Below are 16,672 nucleotides of genomic sequence, written 5' to 3'. Positions count from 1 at the left end.
CAGGCCTTGAGGGCACAGAGATGAGGGTGAAGTGCCCTGAGCATCTGCCCAAAGTTATAGGCCAGTTTCCCAGCCTCAGTTTTCTCATTTTCCCCCGGTGGTGGGAGGGTGGGGGGAGGGCAATGATAACTGCCCTCTTCCAGGGTTTTGTAAGGATTAAATGGCATAATCCAGAAAAACGGACACATGTATAGACACAATAGTACAGGCAACCCAAACAAGGTCAAGGTCAGGTTAGTGGTGTTTGTTGTAGGTCATGTAGGGTGGTCTCCCATTCTCTGTGTCACTGCTGTACTTGGGTTAGGAGTGTGTGGCGATACGATTCCCTTATCCTTGATGTGGCTGGGCAGGGGTAGGGGGGTGGTGGAGGGGTTGGGGGGGGGGGCGGAGGTTGGGCCTCCAGGCTGGGGGACTCCTGTTCACTTACCGCTCCCAGTTACCCCCATGCACGGTGGCCACAGCACCACTCTGTGAGTGCGCCATGCTGTGGAAAAGGTGAGGAAGCGACAGGCTCAGCGGTGCAGCATTAGCTACTATTTTAAACTTAAGGACCTCTCCTTTTTTATTTTTTTTTAATGTTTATTTATTTTTGAGACAGAGAGAGACAGAGCATGAATGGGGGAGGGTCAGAGAGAGAGGGAGACACAGAATCTGAAACAGGCTCCAGACTCTGAGCTGTCAGCACAGAGCCCGACGCGAAGCTCGAACTCACGGACCGTGAGATCATGACCTGAGCCGAAGTCGGACACCCAACCGACTGAGCCACCCGGGCACCCCAGTTAAGGACCTCTCCTTAAAGAGACAGCATATACTCTGTAACGCTGATTGTGTGGTCATTACATATGGAATCATGGAAGCTGCCCAACTTTTGCTTATGTGTCCAATTTGCAGGTATGAAAACGAATGTGAATGTCAGCTGCTCCTAAAAGAAATGCTGGAACGGCTTAACAAGGTGAGCTGAGCACATCCATGAGTCTGAGTAGGGACAGAATGGAACTAAATGGCTGAAATGACCATTGTGCATTCCTCTCTGTGTCTTTTTAGGATTTGCCTATTTCTTTTGCTGTCACTCTTTCTTGAGTTCACAATTGCTTTTTTTTTTTTTAATATTTATTTTTGAGAGATAGAGCACGAGCCGGGGTGGGGCGGGGGGCAGAGAGAGAGAAGGAGACACAGAATCCGAAGCAGGCTCCAGGCTCTGAGCTGTCAGCATAGAGCCCGACGCGGGGCTCGAACCCACAAACCGTGAAATCATGACCTGAGCTGAAGTCGGACGTCTAACCAACTGAGCCACCCAGGCGTCCCTTGAGTTCATAATTTCAACTAAATCTTTTTGTGAGCTCACATACCCAAGACACATACTCCTTTCCCACCACACACAGTGTCTTGCCAGAGAATCCGAGACCTTTAAGCTTATGACAGCTAGGCTGTCAACACAAGGCAGCATCACAGCGACCAGCTGGGATTTTGCCATTTCGATGTACCGGTCCCAAATACCAAACTCAGGAAACTTGCTTTGGTTATTGGGATGCAAGGATAACTCTGTTCTGTTGGCTGAGAGTCTCTTCTACAGGGGAACTCTCAGAGAACAGAGGAAGAAATTTCCGAAGAAATTTCCATTTCCCTTCAAGCTCTCCCCTCTTGGAGCCTGGAGAGCAGCTATATGGAGGGCACCAGGGATTCTCAGCTTCTTGCTGGGACCCTCCTGCAGAGTTGTGTGGGGTTGTTCTTTGCAGGGAGTTTCCTTCTTCAGATCCTCCGTCATCAACGTAACTGATAGGATTTTCTGCTCTAGCCAGGGGAACTTGACTACCAAATGGAATAATCCTGGATCTCAGAGGTTGGGCAAAACCAGGGATGGCAAATAACTGTAATTTCAGAGCTCAAATGTCTTGAGCTCATGGAGCTCTGTTCCGTTGAAGGGTGGCTTATTTCGGGCACATGGCCGCTTTCCCCCTTTCCCTTCCTTCCACACCCGTAATTCCTCATCAGAATTGCTGATAAAACACAGCACCTTTCCCTGCTGGGCCCAGATGTGTGGCTCTAGGATTCTTCTCCACCTGGAGCCCCAGGCAACCACTTCAGATAGTTGAGGTTAGCTCAGGATGTTTGCCAGTCCCTGGCTTTGCCCAGCCTCTGTTGTCCAGGATTAGTCTGCTAATCAGTGGGAGTTAGAACCACAACTAGGGAAACTGAATTTTTCTTTGTCTGTGTTATCTACCACGTGATGCTTCTGTGTCCTTCCCTTTGTGAGCATATAATGCATTGCCCAAACAAGGACACTGTGTTTTGAAAGGAGCTGCTGTCAATAGTTGCCAAGGCCAAGTGATAGAAACTGGAATAGTCTCAGGCCAGCCAACATGTGAACACTCCGGATATAAACACAAAGGCGGGGGTGGGAGTGTGCTTCAGGAGAGCCCTAAGTGCACAGGCTCAATGATTGGTCTTGTATTGGGTTGGGTTGCTATGGCCCCAAGTCTGTTGAAGGTGGGATTTGGGTGTTGTTAGCATCAGGCATCGCCCAGCTGTTCTGCTCATATTTGTAGCTCATCCCCATTCTTGTTTTTGGTGGTGATCCCGGGCTGCCAGATGGGGCTGCCATCTTGTCCACAGACCACTACCTTCAGGGACATAGGTGCCCGACACCCTTCACTTAGCTGCCAGTTCAGCCCCTCCCCAACCCACCACATTTTGCTTTGTGCATATTTGTCCTCACTGCAAGCAGACCTCTCTCCGGACCTATTTCTGAGGTTGTCACTCATGCAGTGCCATCGTGTGCACTCTTCATAGAAGAGGGAGACAGAATGTAGTCCCTCTTTTTAGCTTTGGTGGAAAGTAACACCAAAGATTTATTTATTTATTTAAAAAAGTTTTTTTAAGCTTATTTATTTTGATCAAGAGAAAGAGAGCAAGTAGGGGAGGGGCAGAGAGAGAGAGAGAGAGAGAGAGAGAGAGAGAATCCCATGCAGGCTCTGCATCATCAGAGTGGAGCCCTACGTGAGGCTCGAACTCACTGTGAGACCATGACCTGAGCCAAAACCAAGAGTTGGGTGTTTAAGTGACTGAGCCCCCCCACGCGCCCCAGTAACACTGAATTTAAAAAGAAGCTCCAGCCTTCTGTTGTTTTTCTCTTGTTACAAAAGTAATAACGTATTCTCAGAAGAAAAACACGGCAGTGGAGATCATGAAAACTAAGGGAAAAGGCCTCCCCGCCATTTTGTCCCCCTGAAACCACAGCTGCAACACCTTTGTGTATATTGTGACAGGGAGTCTGGACAATTGAAGTATGGGTCCCATTGAAGTAAGGGTTACGAAAGTTCTGGGGAAAGATGCTACCAGCAGCTCGGGCCAGAGCCATCACAGGGCATCTGCGTGGCTCTTCCCTGGATCCAGGGAAAGACACTTGCGCCCAAAGTGAGCTGTGCAGGCCAAAACGGGAGAACAGCTTGATCACAGGACCCTTCTCGCCACTGTCGCGTATCTGTGAGACTTTGGGGGAACTGCTTCATCTCCCTGAGCCTCAGCTCCTTCATTTCCCAAGCGGGAGCAGTAAGAGTTGCCACCACCATGGAGCGGATGTCTGTCGACCCACACAGTAAGAATGAAGTGGCAGGATAGTGCATGTGACTTGCCTGTCGCGGTTATTATCGCAGAGCCCTTGATGTGATGGATGCCAGCTTAGTTTCCCCAGAGGGTGGGATTCATAGCCCTGGTGGTGTGCGGGGTGATTTTAGATGGTGCGTGGAGGAACCATTTTTTGGGAGCTCTGAATTTATTTTTATGGTTGCCTCTTCTCTACAGCAGGTGACATCAAAAAGTTCCTTTTTAAATGCATGCAAGTGAAAATGAGTCAGTTTGAAGAAAAATATGGAGTGACTAATAGTACAGGTGGTGCTCGGATGTAGCAGGAATCACGACACAGGGATTGGCCGCCCGGGCGCTAGCTTGGAGCCTCAGCATAGTTGTGTGGTTATTTATTTCACCCTCAGAAAAGACCCAGTCCAGACCCTTTGTTGCCAGTGAGGAGGCCCACCCTTGGTGAGATTCAGTGACTTAGGAGCCCCACAGCCCATCCTTGGCAGGCGTAGTCAGGAGCCAGGTGTAGTCAGGAGTCTTTTGTGTACGTGTCTCGTTCCCTGCCTCCGGTCCCTGACTCTCAGGAGACAGACACAAAGCCAGAGTCTCTGGGTAAAGATGGCTCCTTCACACTTGATGTTGGTGCTCCGTCCATATCCCCTGGGCCACCCCTGAGGTCACACAGACCTGCTGAGCATACTGGCAGCTTCCTGCGTGTCTCTGGCTGTGGGGATGTGCATGATCCGCTGGAGGCATAGGCTGGAAGTGAGGCAGTTAGCTCCCCAGGAGCAGCCCTGGGCCACTGAGGGGTGGGAGTGGGTGGATGTGTTCCCCAGCTGCCCCATCCCTTGTAGCAAGGGTTCACAGGTGAGTTCTGTTGAGTCTCTCCACGTGCCCCCAGCAGGACTGAGATCTGGTTGTCCACAGCGGTAACCTACTCATTACACAGCGTTATTGCCTTTTGTTCCTTTCCCCGGATCACTTCCTCCCTTCCAGTGCTTCTTGGAATAAACAACATGTACCCAATCCTTGCCTCAGGGAAACTGAAGGGGCCGGCCAGGGGAAGGCTGGACCTTCTTGTTCTCTGTCCATTGAGATGGTCACATGAGAAGATGAAAATGCAAGAGTATATTCATGTCTTGTTGGCTGGTCCTATAAAGGATTTTGGTGGACAAATCTTGGAATGTCTGCACACATCAGATCAACATGGTTTTGACTGTCATCTTAGTCTCAGCACCCCTTTCCTTTGCTCTGGTCGAAGAGATTCATTCATCCCTAGGTGTGGCCATGGAAAATGGGGTACAGGAGAAACCATTGACCCGGTGTTTGAACCATGTTTGGAAAATATCACTGTGTATGTTGACAAGATTGATTGCTGCTGCTTTCATCAGACTGTTATCTCTGAATATTGCCCATGTAATCACATCTCCAGAACAGAGTTACTGTATTTGTAACAGCCACATAACCTAAAACAAGCCACTCTCTGCTAGGCATTTGGAAATAAAATAAATTCCTTAACATACCACTTACATACTATGGCCAAAGGTATTTTGATGTAGTAAGAATTCTTGATGACTTTTAAATATTTGGGTTTGGCTGAACTCCAGGACCTGTTTTCTCTCTGTATATATGGTTATTGGTCCCAATAATGCCCAATGTTGCTTATTTTAAGAAAACTATAAGGAGGCTTTCAGGTTTCTCTCCTATTTTCCTTTAAAATCCCCAGAATTTTAAAATGATGTAGGTTCTAGTCAAATGCTTTCACTTAAAAACAATTTTTAAAGAAACACCTAAAGCTGTCATAGGTGCGGTTTTTTCATGCAATTTGTATATCTTTAATTTGTCCAGGAAAGGGTAAGAAGCAAGGGCATTTGGGGAACACCAGGGTGGGGCTTGATGCCTTCACCTTCAGGGCTACAGGCCTTCATTTGCCTGAGAACAACTCTGGGGCTGGAGATGAACTTCCGGGGCAGAAAAGGAGAGGGAACTGGGAAGGCTGAGTTCAGGAGGAGGCTGGGGGCAGGGAGGCTGGGAGAACAGAAGGGGAGAGGAGGAGCCAGGAAGAGTGCCCAGAGAGAGAAGACAGTGGGAAGGGAGGGAGCAGAGTCTAGAACATACTCAGCACCGTCCTCCAGGCCAGCCTGAGCCCCGGGAAGGAAGGCAAACCTACAATTTCTGGAAAGGTTTTTGGCGTCCAGGGTTGAAGTGTTTTTAATTAAATCCTAATTAACTAGAAATCTCAATGAACTTGAATACCCATTCTTGAGCAGCTTTTCTTTTGGGGTCGGGGGGGGGGGGGTGGCTGATTGGATGCTGGATTTGAGGCTGGGTAAAGATACAGACAGTGGGTTTTTAAAGGGATTTCTGGCATCCCTGTGAGTGGGTTGGCAAGGCTGATTCTTCAGAGGCACGCTGGACTCTAGTTATTTCTCTAGTTTCTTTCTCAAAAAGTGGTTTAGATCAGCGATTCTGAAATTTCCATGTCCACCAGCAGCACCTGGAGGGCTTGTTAAAATACACATTTCTGGGGTGCCTGGGTGGCCCAGTCGGTTAAGCGTCCGACTTCAGCCAGGTCACGATCTCGCGGTCCGTGAGTTCGAGCCCCGCGTCAGGCTCTGGGCTGATGGCTCGGAGCCTGGAGCCTGTTTCCGATTCTGTGTCTCCCTCTCTCTCTGCCCCTCCCCCGTTCATGCTCTGTCTCTCTCTGTCCCAAAAATAAATTAAAAACGTTGAAAAAAAAATTTAAAAAAAAATACACATTTCTGGGTCCTGACTGCAGAAATTCTGACCCAGTACATCTGGGATCTGCCAGATATTTTACACCCCGAATCATTGTACACTTCTCATTTTCCCTCATCATCGGTAACCACACTTCGAGAACCACTAGATCTCAAACACATGCAGCATCAGGGTTGGAATGTTTTCTAACATTAGACTATTGACCCAGCGTCTCGATTCGGAAAGAATCTAGATGCTTCTGCTAGTGGAGCTTTTGAAAATGCAGCTGACAGCATCCAAAGCATAATAAAAACACCAGCGTCCACACATTTCTGAGTTCTGGTGCAAACAAAAGAAAACACTTCCAAACGAATTTTCCTCAACATACCAGCAACGGCACATTCCAGAGGTACCTACTCACCTTTGGGAATTTGGGGGACGGTTTATCAGATGACTGTCCTCAAATCAGAAGAATGTGCGTGCAGAGGCATCTGTATAATCCCTATTTTAAGGGCAAATATTGGCTAGCCTTTGTTATCACCACGAGCAGCTTTAAAGGCTTGGCTGATGGAAGCTGAGAGTGGTTGTTTGGGCACCATCCTAAGAGGGAGATGTGGAAAGAAAGGCAGGCACCTTGCAGGATGGGGTCAAGACTCAGCACTTAACTCTTGACTAGTAGAGACAGATTCCAGTCCTGTTGTTTCCCGGTAACTTCCGTTAACTAGCTGCATGACCCACTGGTTGATCTGGCCTCAGCCTGGCCATCTATAAGGAGAGACTCTAGTTTCTGAGCTGCGATTGGCAGAGCCCACAGGCCCATGGAGCTGCTGAGGGGCCTCTGAGGGAAGAGGGTTGCTGGATGGACCCCACTGTGGTCATGCTGTTCCAGAAACACATCTCTGCATTGCCGCTATGCAATGACATCCTGGGATATTTTGTGGGAAGGATGACACATGTGACTTAACAAACGCTTGAGGACCAATGATCTCGGGGTCCTCTCTATTTCTAAAAGTGTGAGTGTTCGATCCCTTTATAAGTAATGACACAAAGTATCCTTGAAACCGTATTCCCTGTTCTTCAGCTCTGGTGACTGTGGGTCAATCATGGATGAGTTTTTGGTAAAAATGAAGATGCTTGAGAATTCTCTGTCCTGCTTCCTCCTCAGCAGTCTTAAGAGGGGGGTATGGTGAGAGGCTGGGGATGAGATTAGTGGGTAGGGAGGGTAGAAAGATATCCAGAAGGACCAGTTCAAGGTCTTCCACCAACTCTGTCCCAGATTGAGCCCTGCCCAATCACTTCCACAGCAAACCCCTGCTCCTGAAGGGGGTACAGCTGCATCCCCACTTTGATCGTCCTTCCTTCCCATCATTGTGGTCTTATTAGGACGATCAGTCAAGATGGTGGTCTTGTGACCCATGATGGCCATCACAGCCCTCTCCCAGAACTGAAGAGACACAGAGATGAATTCATTGGCAGCTGGGTCATCCTGAGGGCGGAGCCATTACCTCCTGCTGTTTAGATTCCCAGGACTGTCCTGCTTTCTGTCTTTCTTGAGCCCCGGCTGCCTTCCCTTTGGTGTCTGTAAGTTATCCTGGCTCTGTCTGGTTCCTCAGCCCTTTCCCATTGCTGGACAGTCACCCAGGCTTTCTTTGCCCCATGCTTTCTCTCTCAGAGGGGCTTCGCTAGGCTCAGGTGATAATTCTGGGTAGTTCAGAGAGCCAGTCACCAGGGCCTCCAAGGGACCTGCCCACTTGCCCTGGGGAATTAACACCTTGATTGTATAAGGGCATATTCGTTACTGTCCCTGGGACACAGGATTTGAGGGCCCATCGTTAAGTCCTGAGGACAGAGCTCATCAAAAGTCAGTGAACGATCAGATCAATTCATTAATCAAAAGAATGAGCCCAGAAACTGAACACCCATAGTTAGATTGCACATGAATTTAGTTCAGACCGTTCAGAGTTCAGAGCCCTGTACCTGGGAACATGCATTCTTGTCTTGTAATTTGGTTCATTCTTTTACTTCTGATTAGGAAAAAAAAGACTTCAGACCCTGTTTCGGTCTCCCAAAGGGTGCGATTTTCCCCTATGCTGTTGTGTCTGCCAGTGGGCAGCGGAGGCCGGCTCCAGGGCCAAAGAGTGAGAGGAGCCTTGGGGAAAGCAGAGGAGTCTAGGGGCAGTGGGCAGGGGGCCAGCTCTAGGCTGGGGTCCTTCCCTCCTTCTGTCTGAGGGTTCCTTGCCTGCTTGCTCAGTGTTGGCCTCCCTGGTACCCATAGAGGGACTTCAGATTCTTCCAAGGGAAGGATTTAGTAACTGGAAATTAGAGGAAAGACACTGGGGACATTCCCCGCCCCCCAGGCAGAAACCTGGAGGAGATACCGAGGAAGAATGAGATTCTCCTTTGTGCCTAAAATTAATCCTGTAGAGCTGCGTTGTCCAGCTGAGGAACCACCAGCCACGTATGCTGGGGAGTGATTGAAACACAGGGAGTTCAAATCACAATGTGTTGTAAGTATAAAATATAAGCCAGGTTTCAAAGACCTTGCCTGAAAAAAAAAAAAAGGATGTAAAATATCTCATTAATAACTTTTAAATATTGATTACAGTGGCGCCTGGGTGGCTTAGTTGGTTAAGTGTCCGACTCGTGATTTTGGCTCAGGTTATGATCTCACAGTTCATGGGATCGAGCCCCACATTGAAGTCTGTGCTCACAGCGTGGAGTCTGCTTGGGATTCCCTCTCTCCCTCTGTGCCCCTCCTCTGCTCATGCATACATGCTTTCTCTCTCTCTCAAAATAAATAAACTTAAAAAAAAAAGTGTTTACATGATGAAAAGACAATATGTGGGGTATATTGGGTGTAATAAAATATATTACTAAAATTACTTTCACCCATTTCTTTTTATTTTATTCCATGTAGCTACCAGAAATTTTTAAAATTATGCCCGAGACTTGGACAGTGCTGTATTAGGATAGCTTATTTCATTTTTACTTGCATAAACCCTATGCAAACAGGAATGCTTTAAGATGCATTTCTGATGTTTGCCAACTGACCCAGTTGATTTTGTAGAACTCTGAAGTTCTTTTAAGAGAAACTCAAAGTTATTTTTGGTAGATAAAATACCCTCAGAAGTTCGAGTTGGGTGGGGATTAACTGCTCCCCTACAATTTTGCTCAAGTTTCGGACCAAATTCCACAGGCACATATTTCTTTTTTTCCCTTCTTCTTTTTTTAATGTTTATTTCATTTTTGAGAGAGAGAGAGTGAGCGTGAGCAGGAGAGGGGCAGAGAGAGGGAGACACAGAATCTGAAATAGGCTCCAGGCTTCGAACTGTCAGCACAGACCCAACGTGGGGCTTGAACTCACGAAGCCGCGAGATCATGACCTGAGCCGAAGTCAGAGGCTTAACCGACTGAGCCACCCAGGCGCCCCGGGGACGTATTTCTTAAGTAAACATTTTCATACAGCCTGTTTTCTAGTCTCACGAAGTCCCAGCTCTCCCACATGGCAGTTGCTGACACAGCACTTTGCATGAAAAGCTCATTCAAAGCAGGTGATCCTTTGGAGTCAGAAACCTGATATCTTTATTGTTAGCCTCCAACAATCAAAATCTTCCTACGCCAGTCATCTTTTATAGGAGTGATGAAGGAATCAAGTGCCTTTCTGAGGAGTGCAGGCCAAAGGCCTCCCTGGAATCTAAACCCTATTTGTGCAAAAGTGGGATTTGTCTCAAAATACCTGGGCCCTTGCACATGTTGACTGTTGTAACTCTGTTCACACGAGGGTGGACAGTGTCTTAAATATGTTAACCAACCACCTATCTGCCTTTGTTAATGAAAGCCGATTGCTACCATTCATGCTTTTTAAAAAGTCATTAATAAGTCAGTAAAAATTCCCTCGGCAAGACCTCAGGTATTGGCAGTTGACATTGCAGGGGGGTCTCAGGAGAGTGACAGTCTTGAGGAACCCAAGTAATGCTCACCTATAATAGCGTGCTGGACCCAAGGGACACTCAACCTGTAATACTACACTGGACTGTGGTAGCATTAAGGCAGTTCCAGCCATCACAGCACTGTCCTATTAAGAGCACAGTAATCCGGGGCGCCTGGGTGGCTCAGTCAGTTGAGCATCTGATTTCGGCTCAGGTCATGATATCACAGCTCGTGAGTTCGAGCCCTGCGTTGGGCTCTGTGCTGATAGCTCAGAGCCTGGAGCCTGCTTTGGATTCTGTGTCTCCTTCTCTCTCTGCCCCTAACCTACTCGCATTCTTTCTGTCTCTCTCAAAAATAAATAAACATTAAAAAAAAAAAGAGTATAGTAATCCAACCTATTTGGTTCATCCAAACAAGATCAATGAGATAAAAGTCGGTGAACTATCACAATGTTTGATGAGGACACTCAGCCTTGTGTCATACATGTCACTTCCCACTTTAAAGGAATAAACAGCATTCACCACAGCAATCATTCTAAAAAATATGCATATTGTATTAAAGAAACATCGTATCAGAGTAAGTGTCAGCAGTACTTGGGAGAAAACTATTAAAACGAAGGTTTCATCGTTAATGGAAAATTCTTTCTCAGTCTTAGAAACTCAACTTACTGATGCTGAGATATAGAACAGATATATAGCTGTAACTTAAATTTTAAGGCTGTTGGTATGTAAATATATGCTAATTTTCTCCCCGATCTTTTAGGGAAAATCTTTGCAACCCTGACACTATTGACATTTTGGGCTGGAGAATTCTTTGTCGTGTGGGGCGTGTATTGTAAGATATTGCGCAGCACTCCTGGCCTCTACCTACTAGATGCCCGTAATCACACCCCACCGCCCAAGTGGTCACAATTGAAAATGTTTCCAGATATTACTAAATGTCCCTTTGGGGGTAAGAAACTCAATCTCTGTTGAGAACTGCCGTTCTTGACCAGAATCAGTGGGCTCACCCAATGCCTTATTGGAAATGTGGAATCTTAGACACTCTTCCAGACCTACAGAACAGGAATCTGTGTTTTAATAAGACCCCAGCAGGTCCATGTGCTCATATGCCCGGCCGATTTCACACCCATGTATCCCTGCCTCCACGTGTGGCTCCCTTTCTCATTGCAGGAAGCTGATGAAGCCTTACTGCATAACCTGCGCCTTCAGATCGAAGCCCAGTTTCTGCAGGACGATATCAGTGCAGCAAAGGACAGGTACAAAAAGGTAACTGTGACCCTTCCGAAGCCCGTCCCTCAGATAACCTGGTTTGGGTTTGGCCAGACAAGTCCAGGGCACTCGTGGCTGAAACATGAGCCTGCTATCGTGGGTTACTTTTGTGTGGATTGCTCCTGAACCAAGGGGGCGATGGGTTGGTTGCTGGATGGCACTCAGGGAGCCAGACATATGTAGAGGAGGAGTCAGTAATGTGTGCGTTGAGGGGAGGGAACTGATGTCCGTTTCTTACGTTACAAAGTTATCGTACATAGATCCGTCTCGAGTAAGCTAGGATCTGTCCGTTGTTTCGGCTCAAAAAACGCAGAAATACAGAAAATGCGATGTAGCTATTTATTAGCCCTGCCTCTAAGCCAGTTAGTTGAGGGAGCACACGGCATTCAGGAGCTTCCTCTCAGGAAGCATTCCTCTCTGCCTCCCGCCTCTGCTAGCTGCTCACAGGCCTGACTTTGGGGGGCTTTAGCGTACTGGAAAGATCGAATCCTGGAGCTGTGTAACCATGGGCGAGTGCCGTCCCCACTCTGTGTTGCTTCATCTTCAAAATGTGGATGCCAGACTCTCCTTCTGCACAGCTGTGTGGTTAACTGAGTGTAGCAGACCTGTGAGCCTGGCCGTGGTCCCGGGGGCTGACCTCTCCAGTGGGCTGTGGCCTCCCTCCACCTGCCAGTATCTGCCGCTGGGCCTCCGGACGCTCGCCAGGCAGTGGAGGGTGGCTGTGCCTCATGGCAGGTGTTGGGGAACTAATGCCCCGGGAGCAGCTTCAGCCAGTGACGGATGCACATTGTTGGATTCTTACCCCAGCTCCCTCTTACCTGCTGTTCTGTGTGACTCCCAGGATCCCCAGCTGGCCTGAGCGCCAGGCGCCCATAGGGGTAACTTACCTGGTAACATTCTTATTGGCTGCCTTGCCTTTCCTGTCTCACTTCTCCCTCCAATAATGTTTCCTGGCATCTTCATCCAAATGAACTGTTTGCACTCAGACCCTTCTTTCGGGGCCTATATCTGAGCCGACTCAGGGTGCTATATAACAAAGTACCACCAACTGGTTGGCTTTATACACAACAGAGATTCATTTCTTACCATTCTAGAAGCCAGCACACTGAAAGCAGGGTGCCAGCCAGCATTCCCAGGTTCTGGTGAGGGCCCTCTTCTTCGCTTGCCGATGTCCCCCTATCACAGTGTGCTCACCTGGGCTTTTCCTGATATCAGCTCTTGGAATTTTTTTTTAATCTTTTTTTAATGTTTATTTTTGAGAGAGAGAGAGAGAGAGAGAGAGAGAGAGAGAGAGAGAGAGAGCAGGGGAGGAGCAGAGAGAAAGGGAAACACAGAATCCAAAACAGGCTCCAGGCTCTGAACTGTCAGCACAGAGCCCCACACTGGGCTTGAACTCACAGACCGTGAGATCATGACCTGAGCCGAAGTCGGATGCTCAACTGACCGAGCCACCCAGGTGCCCCTCGCTCTTTGGTGTCACTTATAAGGGCACTAATCCTGTCCTGGGGCCCCATCCTCACGACCACATCTAAATCTAGTTATTTCCCAAAGGCCCACCTCCAAACCCCATCCCACTGGGGGTTGGGGCTTCAATATGTGACGTTTGGAGGGACACAACATTCCGTGTCTTTCTGCTTCTGGGGAAACTGATGCACTGTGGTAGTATAGGTGAGACACCGGGTACAGCCTGGAGCCTGGTGAGTGCTGAGTAGTGTTAGACTCTCTTCCTGCCTCAGTGTGGACCTGCCTCAGCACAATGGGAGGCCCCGTTACTCATACTGAAGGGGTCCCCCTCCCTATGGTGTTCTTCTGCTTTTCTACCAGGCCTGGCCTGTTTCCTCCCCCCACCACTTCGAGGCTGTTTAGAACAATGATAATAATAAGAGCTCACACTGTGAAGCTTTTGTGCATTATCTCGTTGGTCCCAACAGCAGCCTCCTGAGATAGTGTCTTAGGGTGGACTGCCTACGAGGAGAGCCCAAGTGGTGATTTTCGTACGATTGCTGTATTAGTGGTGAGCTCCCAGGAGGAGAGGAGGGGGAACGGGGCACGGGGGTAGGAGCTGAGCAAAGGTGTGGGATTAGCTGGAGTATGGTTCAGCTTGATCCCACGGGGGGCTCTGCAACATGAATCGCTCACTCCACAAGGTTGGTCCCACTTTGAGGCAAGAGGGTTGGCCTTTTGTCCTCCTGTGCCAGAGAGTCATTGGTCTGGGGTGGGGGTGAGGTGGGATTGGGGGGGCATTGCTTTCTGGACAAGATGGCCATTGTCTGGAGGAGGGCAGTTCTCTGCACTGTGCCATCGGCCCTCGTGCACGGAGCTGGGCACAGGTGTTCTTTCTGCTGGGAAGGGGGATCAGGACCCCCCCTCCAGATCGTTAGTCCTCCTATATGGAAGAACCTGAATTTTGGGAGGTTTAAATTGCTTACCTGAGGCCACACACAGCTAGTAAGTGATTTAGTCTGGGACCATCCTTGGAAGCACTGCCCTGTTCTGGGGTCAGAAAGGGTCCTTTGTACCCTGCAGGGTCTCTCTGCCCCCACCTCTGCTTTCTCTTGTAGTTTTGCCATCCTGGGCTCTAGGAAGACCAGCAGCAAAAGCATCCATGTAACGGAAGGGAAATGGCGAGATCAACAAGCCTCTTTATTTGTCTTCTTGTTCTTGTGAAGATTAAAGGGAGTGTGAAGTGTCCACTGCACGGGTCGTGGTCTGTCCTGTCTGTGACGGTGAACATGTGAAAGCATTCATCCCTGGGGTCACCTGGTCCTGGAGGCAAGATCTCAAGGAGCCCAAGTTTTAATGAGAATGCTTTCCTTCCCCCAACAGAATCTTCTGGAAATTCAGACCTATGTCACCATCCTGCAGCAGATTGTCCAGACCACCCCTCAAGCATCTGCCATTACAAGTGGGATGAGGGAGGTAAGAATCAGAGCCCAGGCTGCAGGGAGAGCATACCTGGGGAGGGCGCCTACACCCCCAACGGCCTAGTTTAGCAGAGACTCCAGTAAGGCTTCAGGTCAGGTCTGACTGGGCACCGAGCCGCATTCCCTGGTCACGCTCTTGCTCTGCATTCGCCTTTGAGGTTTACCCTTCCCTGCTTTCACTCAGACTGGGAACAATTTAGGCATCTGAGGACACAAACTGTGTCCCTGACCATTGTCTTAGGCATTTCCTCTTGAGAATTTCAGGCTGTTCTTCCTTGCGTAGTTCGTAAGAAACTGCCAGACTGTTTCCCAAGGCGGTTTGCATGGTTGCAGCCCATCAACGATGAGTGTGTGAGCGTTTCTGTTGTTTTGCGTCCTTGCCAGCACTGGGGATGTCAGGTTTTTATTCTGTTTGTGCTTTTTGCTCATCTAACAGGTGTGTTGTGTATCTCACTGTGGTTTTAACTGCGTCCCCCAGTGACTCATGATGTTGAGCCTCTTTTCGTGGGCTTATTTGCCATCCATGTATCTTTTTTGTGGTATCTGATCCAGTCTTTTGCCCATTTAAAAAAAGTGTTTTCTTTTCTTATTCTCCTTATCAATTTGACCGTAAATTTTGAATGCAGAGAGACCCAGACAGTACGTGGCTGTATTTTCAAGGTTGGCCTCTGTTAATGATTATGTAAGTTTGTGGAATGAAAACTACTGTGGAAAAAAAATAGAGATTACAGAGGCTGATTTTTTTTAATGTGAATTTGGATGTAAAAACCTTTTAAAAAATTTTTTAAATTTATTTTATTTAAAAAAAATTTAATATTTCCTTATTTTTGAGAGAGAGAGACAGAGCATGACCAGGGGAGGGGCAGAGAGAGAGGGAGACACAGAATCCCAAGCAGGCTCCAGGCTCTGAGCTGTCAGCACAGAGCCCGATGTGGGGCTCGAACCCACAAACCATGAGATCATGACCTGAACTGAAGTTGCATGCTTAACTGACTGAGCCACCCAGCGCCCCACTTTTTTAAAAAAGTTTTTAAATATTTAGTTTTGAAAGAGCGAGAAAGAGGGAGAGAGAGAGAGAGTGGGGGAGGGAGACACAGAAAACGAAGCAGGCTCCAGGCCCTGACCTGTCAGCACAGAGCCTGACATGGGGCTCAAACTCATAAGCTGTGAGATCATGACCTGAGCCAAAGTCCGATGCTTAAAACCGACTGAGCCACCCAGGTGCCCCCTCATTTCTGATAGAATGTTCCACATTCCTTCACTGAGCTCTCTAGCTGCTGACGTCGTGTTTTCCTAATGTGGTTTAGTGGATTTTTTGATGCATAACACGAGACATGTAAAAATAAACTGACAATAATGCAGATTAAAACAAAAATGTCATGGTGCCCCTTCTCCTGAGGTTGTGGTAGGTTGTTACAAGGTTTGGGGGACTGGTCAACTGGTGAGATTCTGTTATTCTGCAAGGACGACTTAGGACAGTGGTGCTCATACCCACTGACATTTGGAATCACCTGGAAGTCTGTCCAGACCACACCCCAAGTCAATTAATCAGCTGCCTGGCAGGTGGAGCCCTGCCTCAGTCATTTAGAAACTCCCAGGGCAGTGTGTAGACAAGCTCCAAACTTGTGGGCCAGGGGAGCTGGCTGCTTGGGTCTTTTTGTTTTAACTTAATATTTCTTTATAACAAAGGCAAAGAAATCCCAAAGCTTCCTTTGGAAGACACTTTATTTTTTAAAAATGTTTATTTATTTTTGAGAGAGAGGGAGGGCACAGGAGGGTGGGAGTGGTGGGAGGGTGGGTAACAGGGAAGGGGGAGGGGGAGGAGGAGGGACAGAGAGAGAGAGAAAGAGAGAGAGAGAGAGAGAGAGAGAGAGAGAGAGAGAGAATTCCAAGCAGGCCCTGAGCTATCAGCGTGAAGCCCGACACAGGGCTCGATCTCATCAACCAACATGAGGTCATGACCTGAGTCGAAATCAAGAGTTGGATGCTTAATTGACTGAGCCACCCAGGTGCCCCAGAAGACACTTTAAAACTCTGCTGAATAACATCTGTGAGGTAGGAAAGTTGCTTGTTTTGGCCTCCATGGGGATATTCTTGTCTACATCACCCATCAGTGACCATTTCAGGTGACTGCTCTCCATAGTTGATATAACTGAGGCTTCTAGAAGGACCTAAAATAGCTTCTCTTGAAGCCTTAATTTTTTTTTTTTTTGTCAGAGGTTTCTTTCCAGATACCTTATTTATATTGTGCAA

General features: G+C 48.1%; 1 protein-coding gene across 7 annotated transcripts in view; it reads left to right on the top strand.

The window, feature by feature from the left end:
• BFSP1 (beaded filament structural protein 1) overlaps positions 1 to 16,672 on the top strand; it is a 71,140-nt gene that overhangs the window by 36,375 nt on the left and 18,093 nt on the right. For all 7 annotated transcript variants that reach the window (XM_019462487.2, XM_019462486.2, XM_019462489.2 and 4 more), the window contains 3 exons: positions 892 to 952; positions 11,397 to 11,492; positions 14,322 to 14,414. In XM_019462487.2, coding sequence (XP_019318032.2) covers positions 892 to 952; positions 11,397 to 11,492; positions 14,322 to 14,414 — 250 coding nt within the window. The remainder of the gene's footprint in view (positions 1 to 891; positions 953 to 11,396; positions 11,493 to 14,321; positions 14,415 to 16,672) is intronic.

The sequence above is a fragment of the Panthera pardus genome, unplaced genomic scaffold, assembly GCF_024362965.1.
Source record: "Panthera pardus isolate Hobbes unplaced genomic scaffold, ASM2436296v1 HiC_scaffold_25, whole genome shotgun sequence".
NCBI classification, from domain to species: domain Eukaryota; kingdom Metazoa; phylum Chordata; class Mammalia; order Carnivora; family Felidae; genus Panthera; species Panthera pardus.
This window is presented reverse-complemented; position numbering and strand designations above follow the sequence as displayed.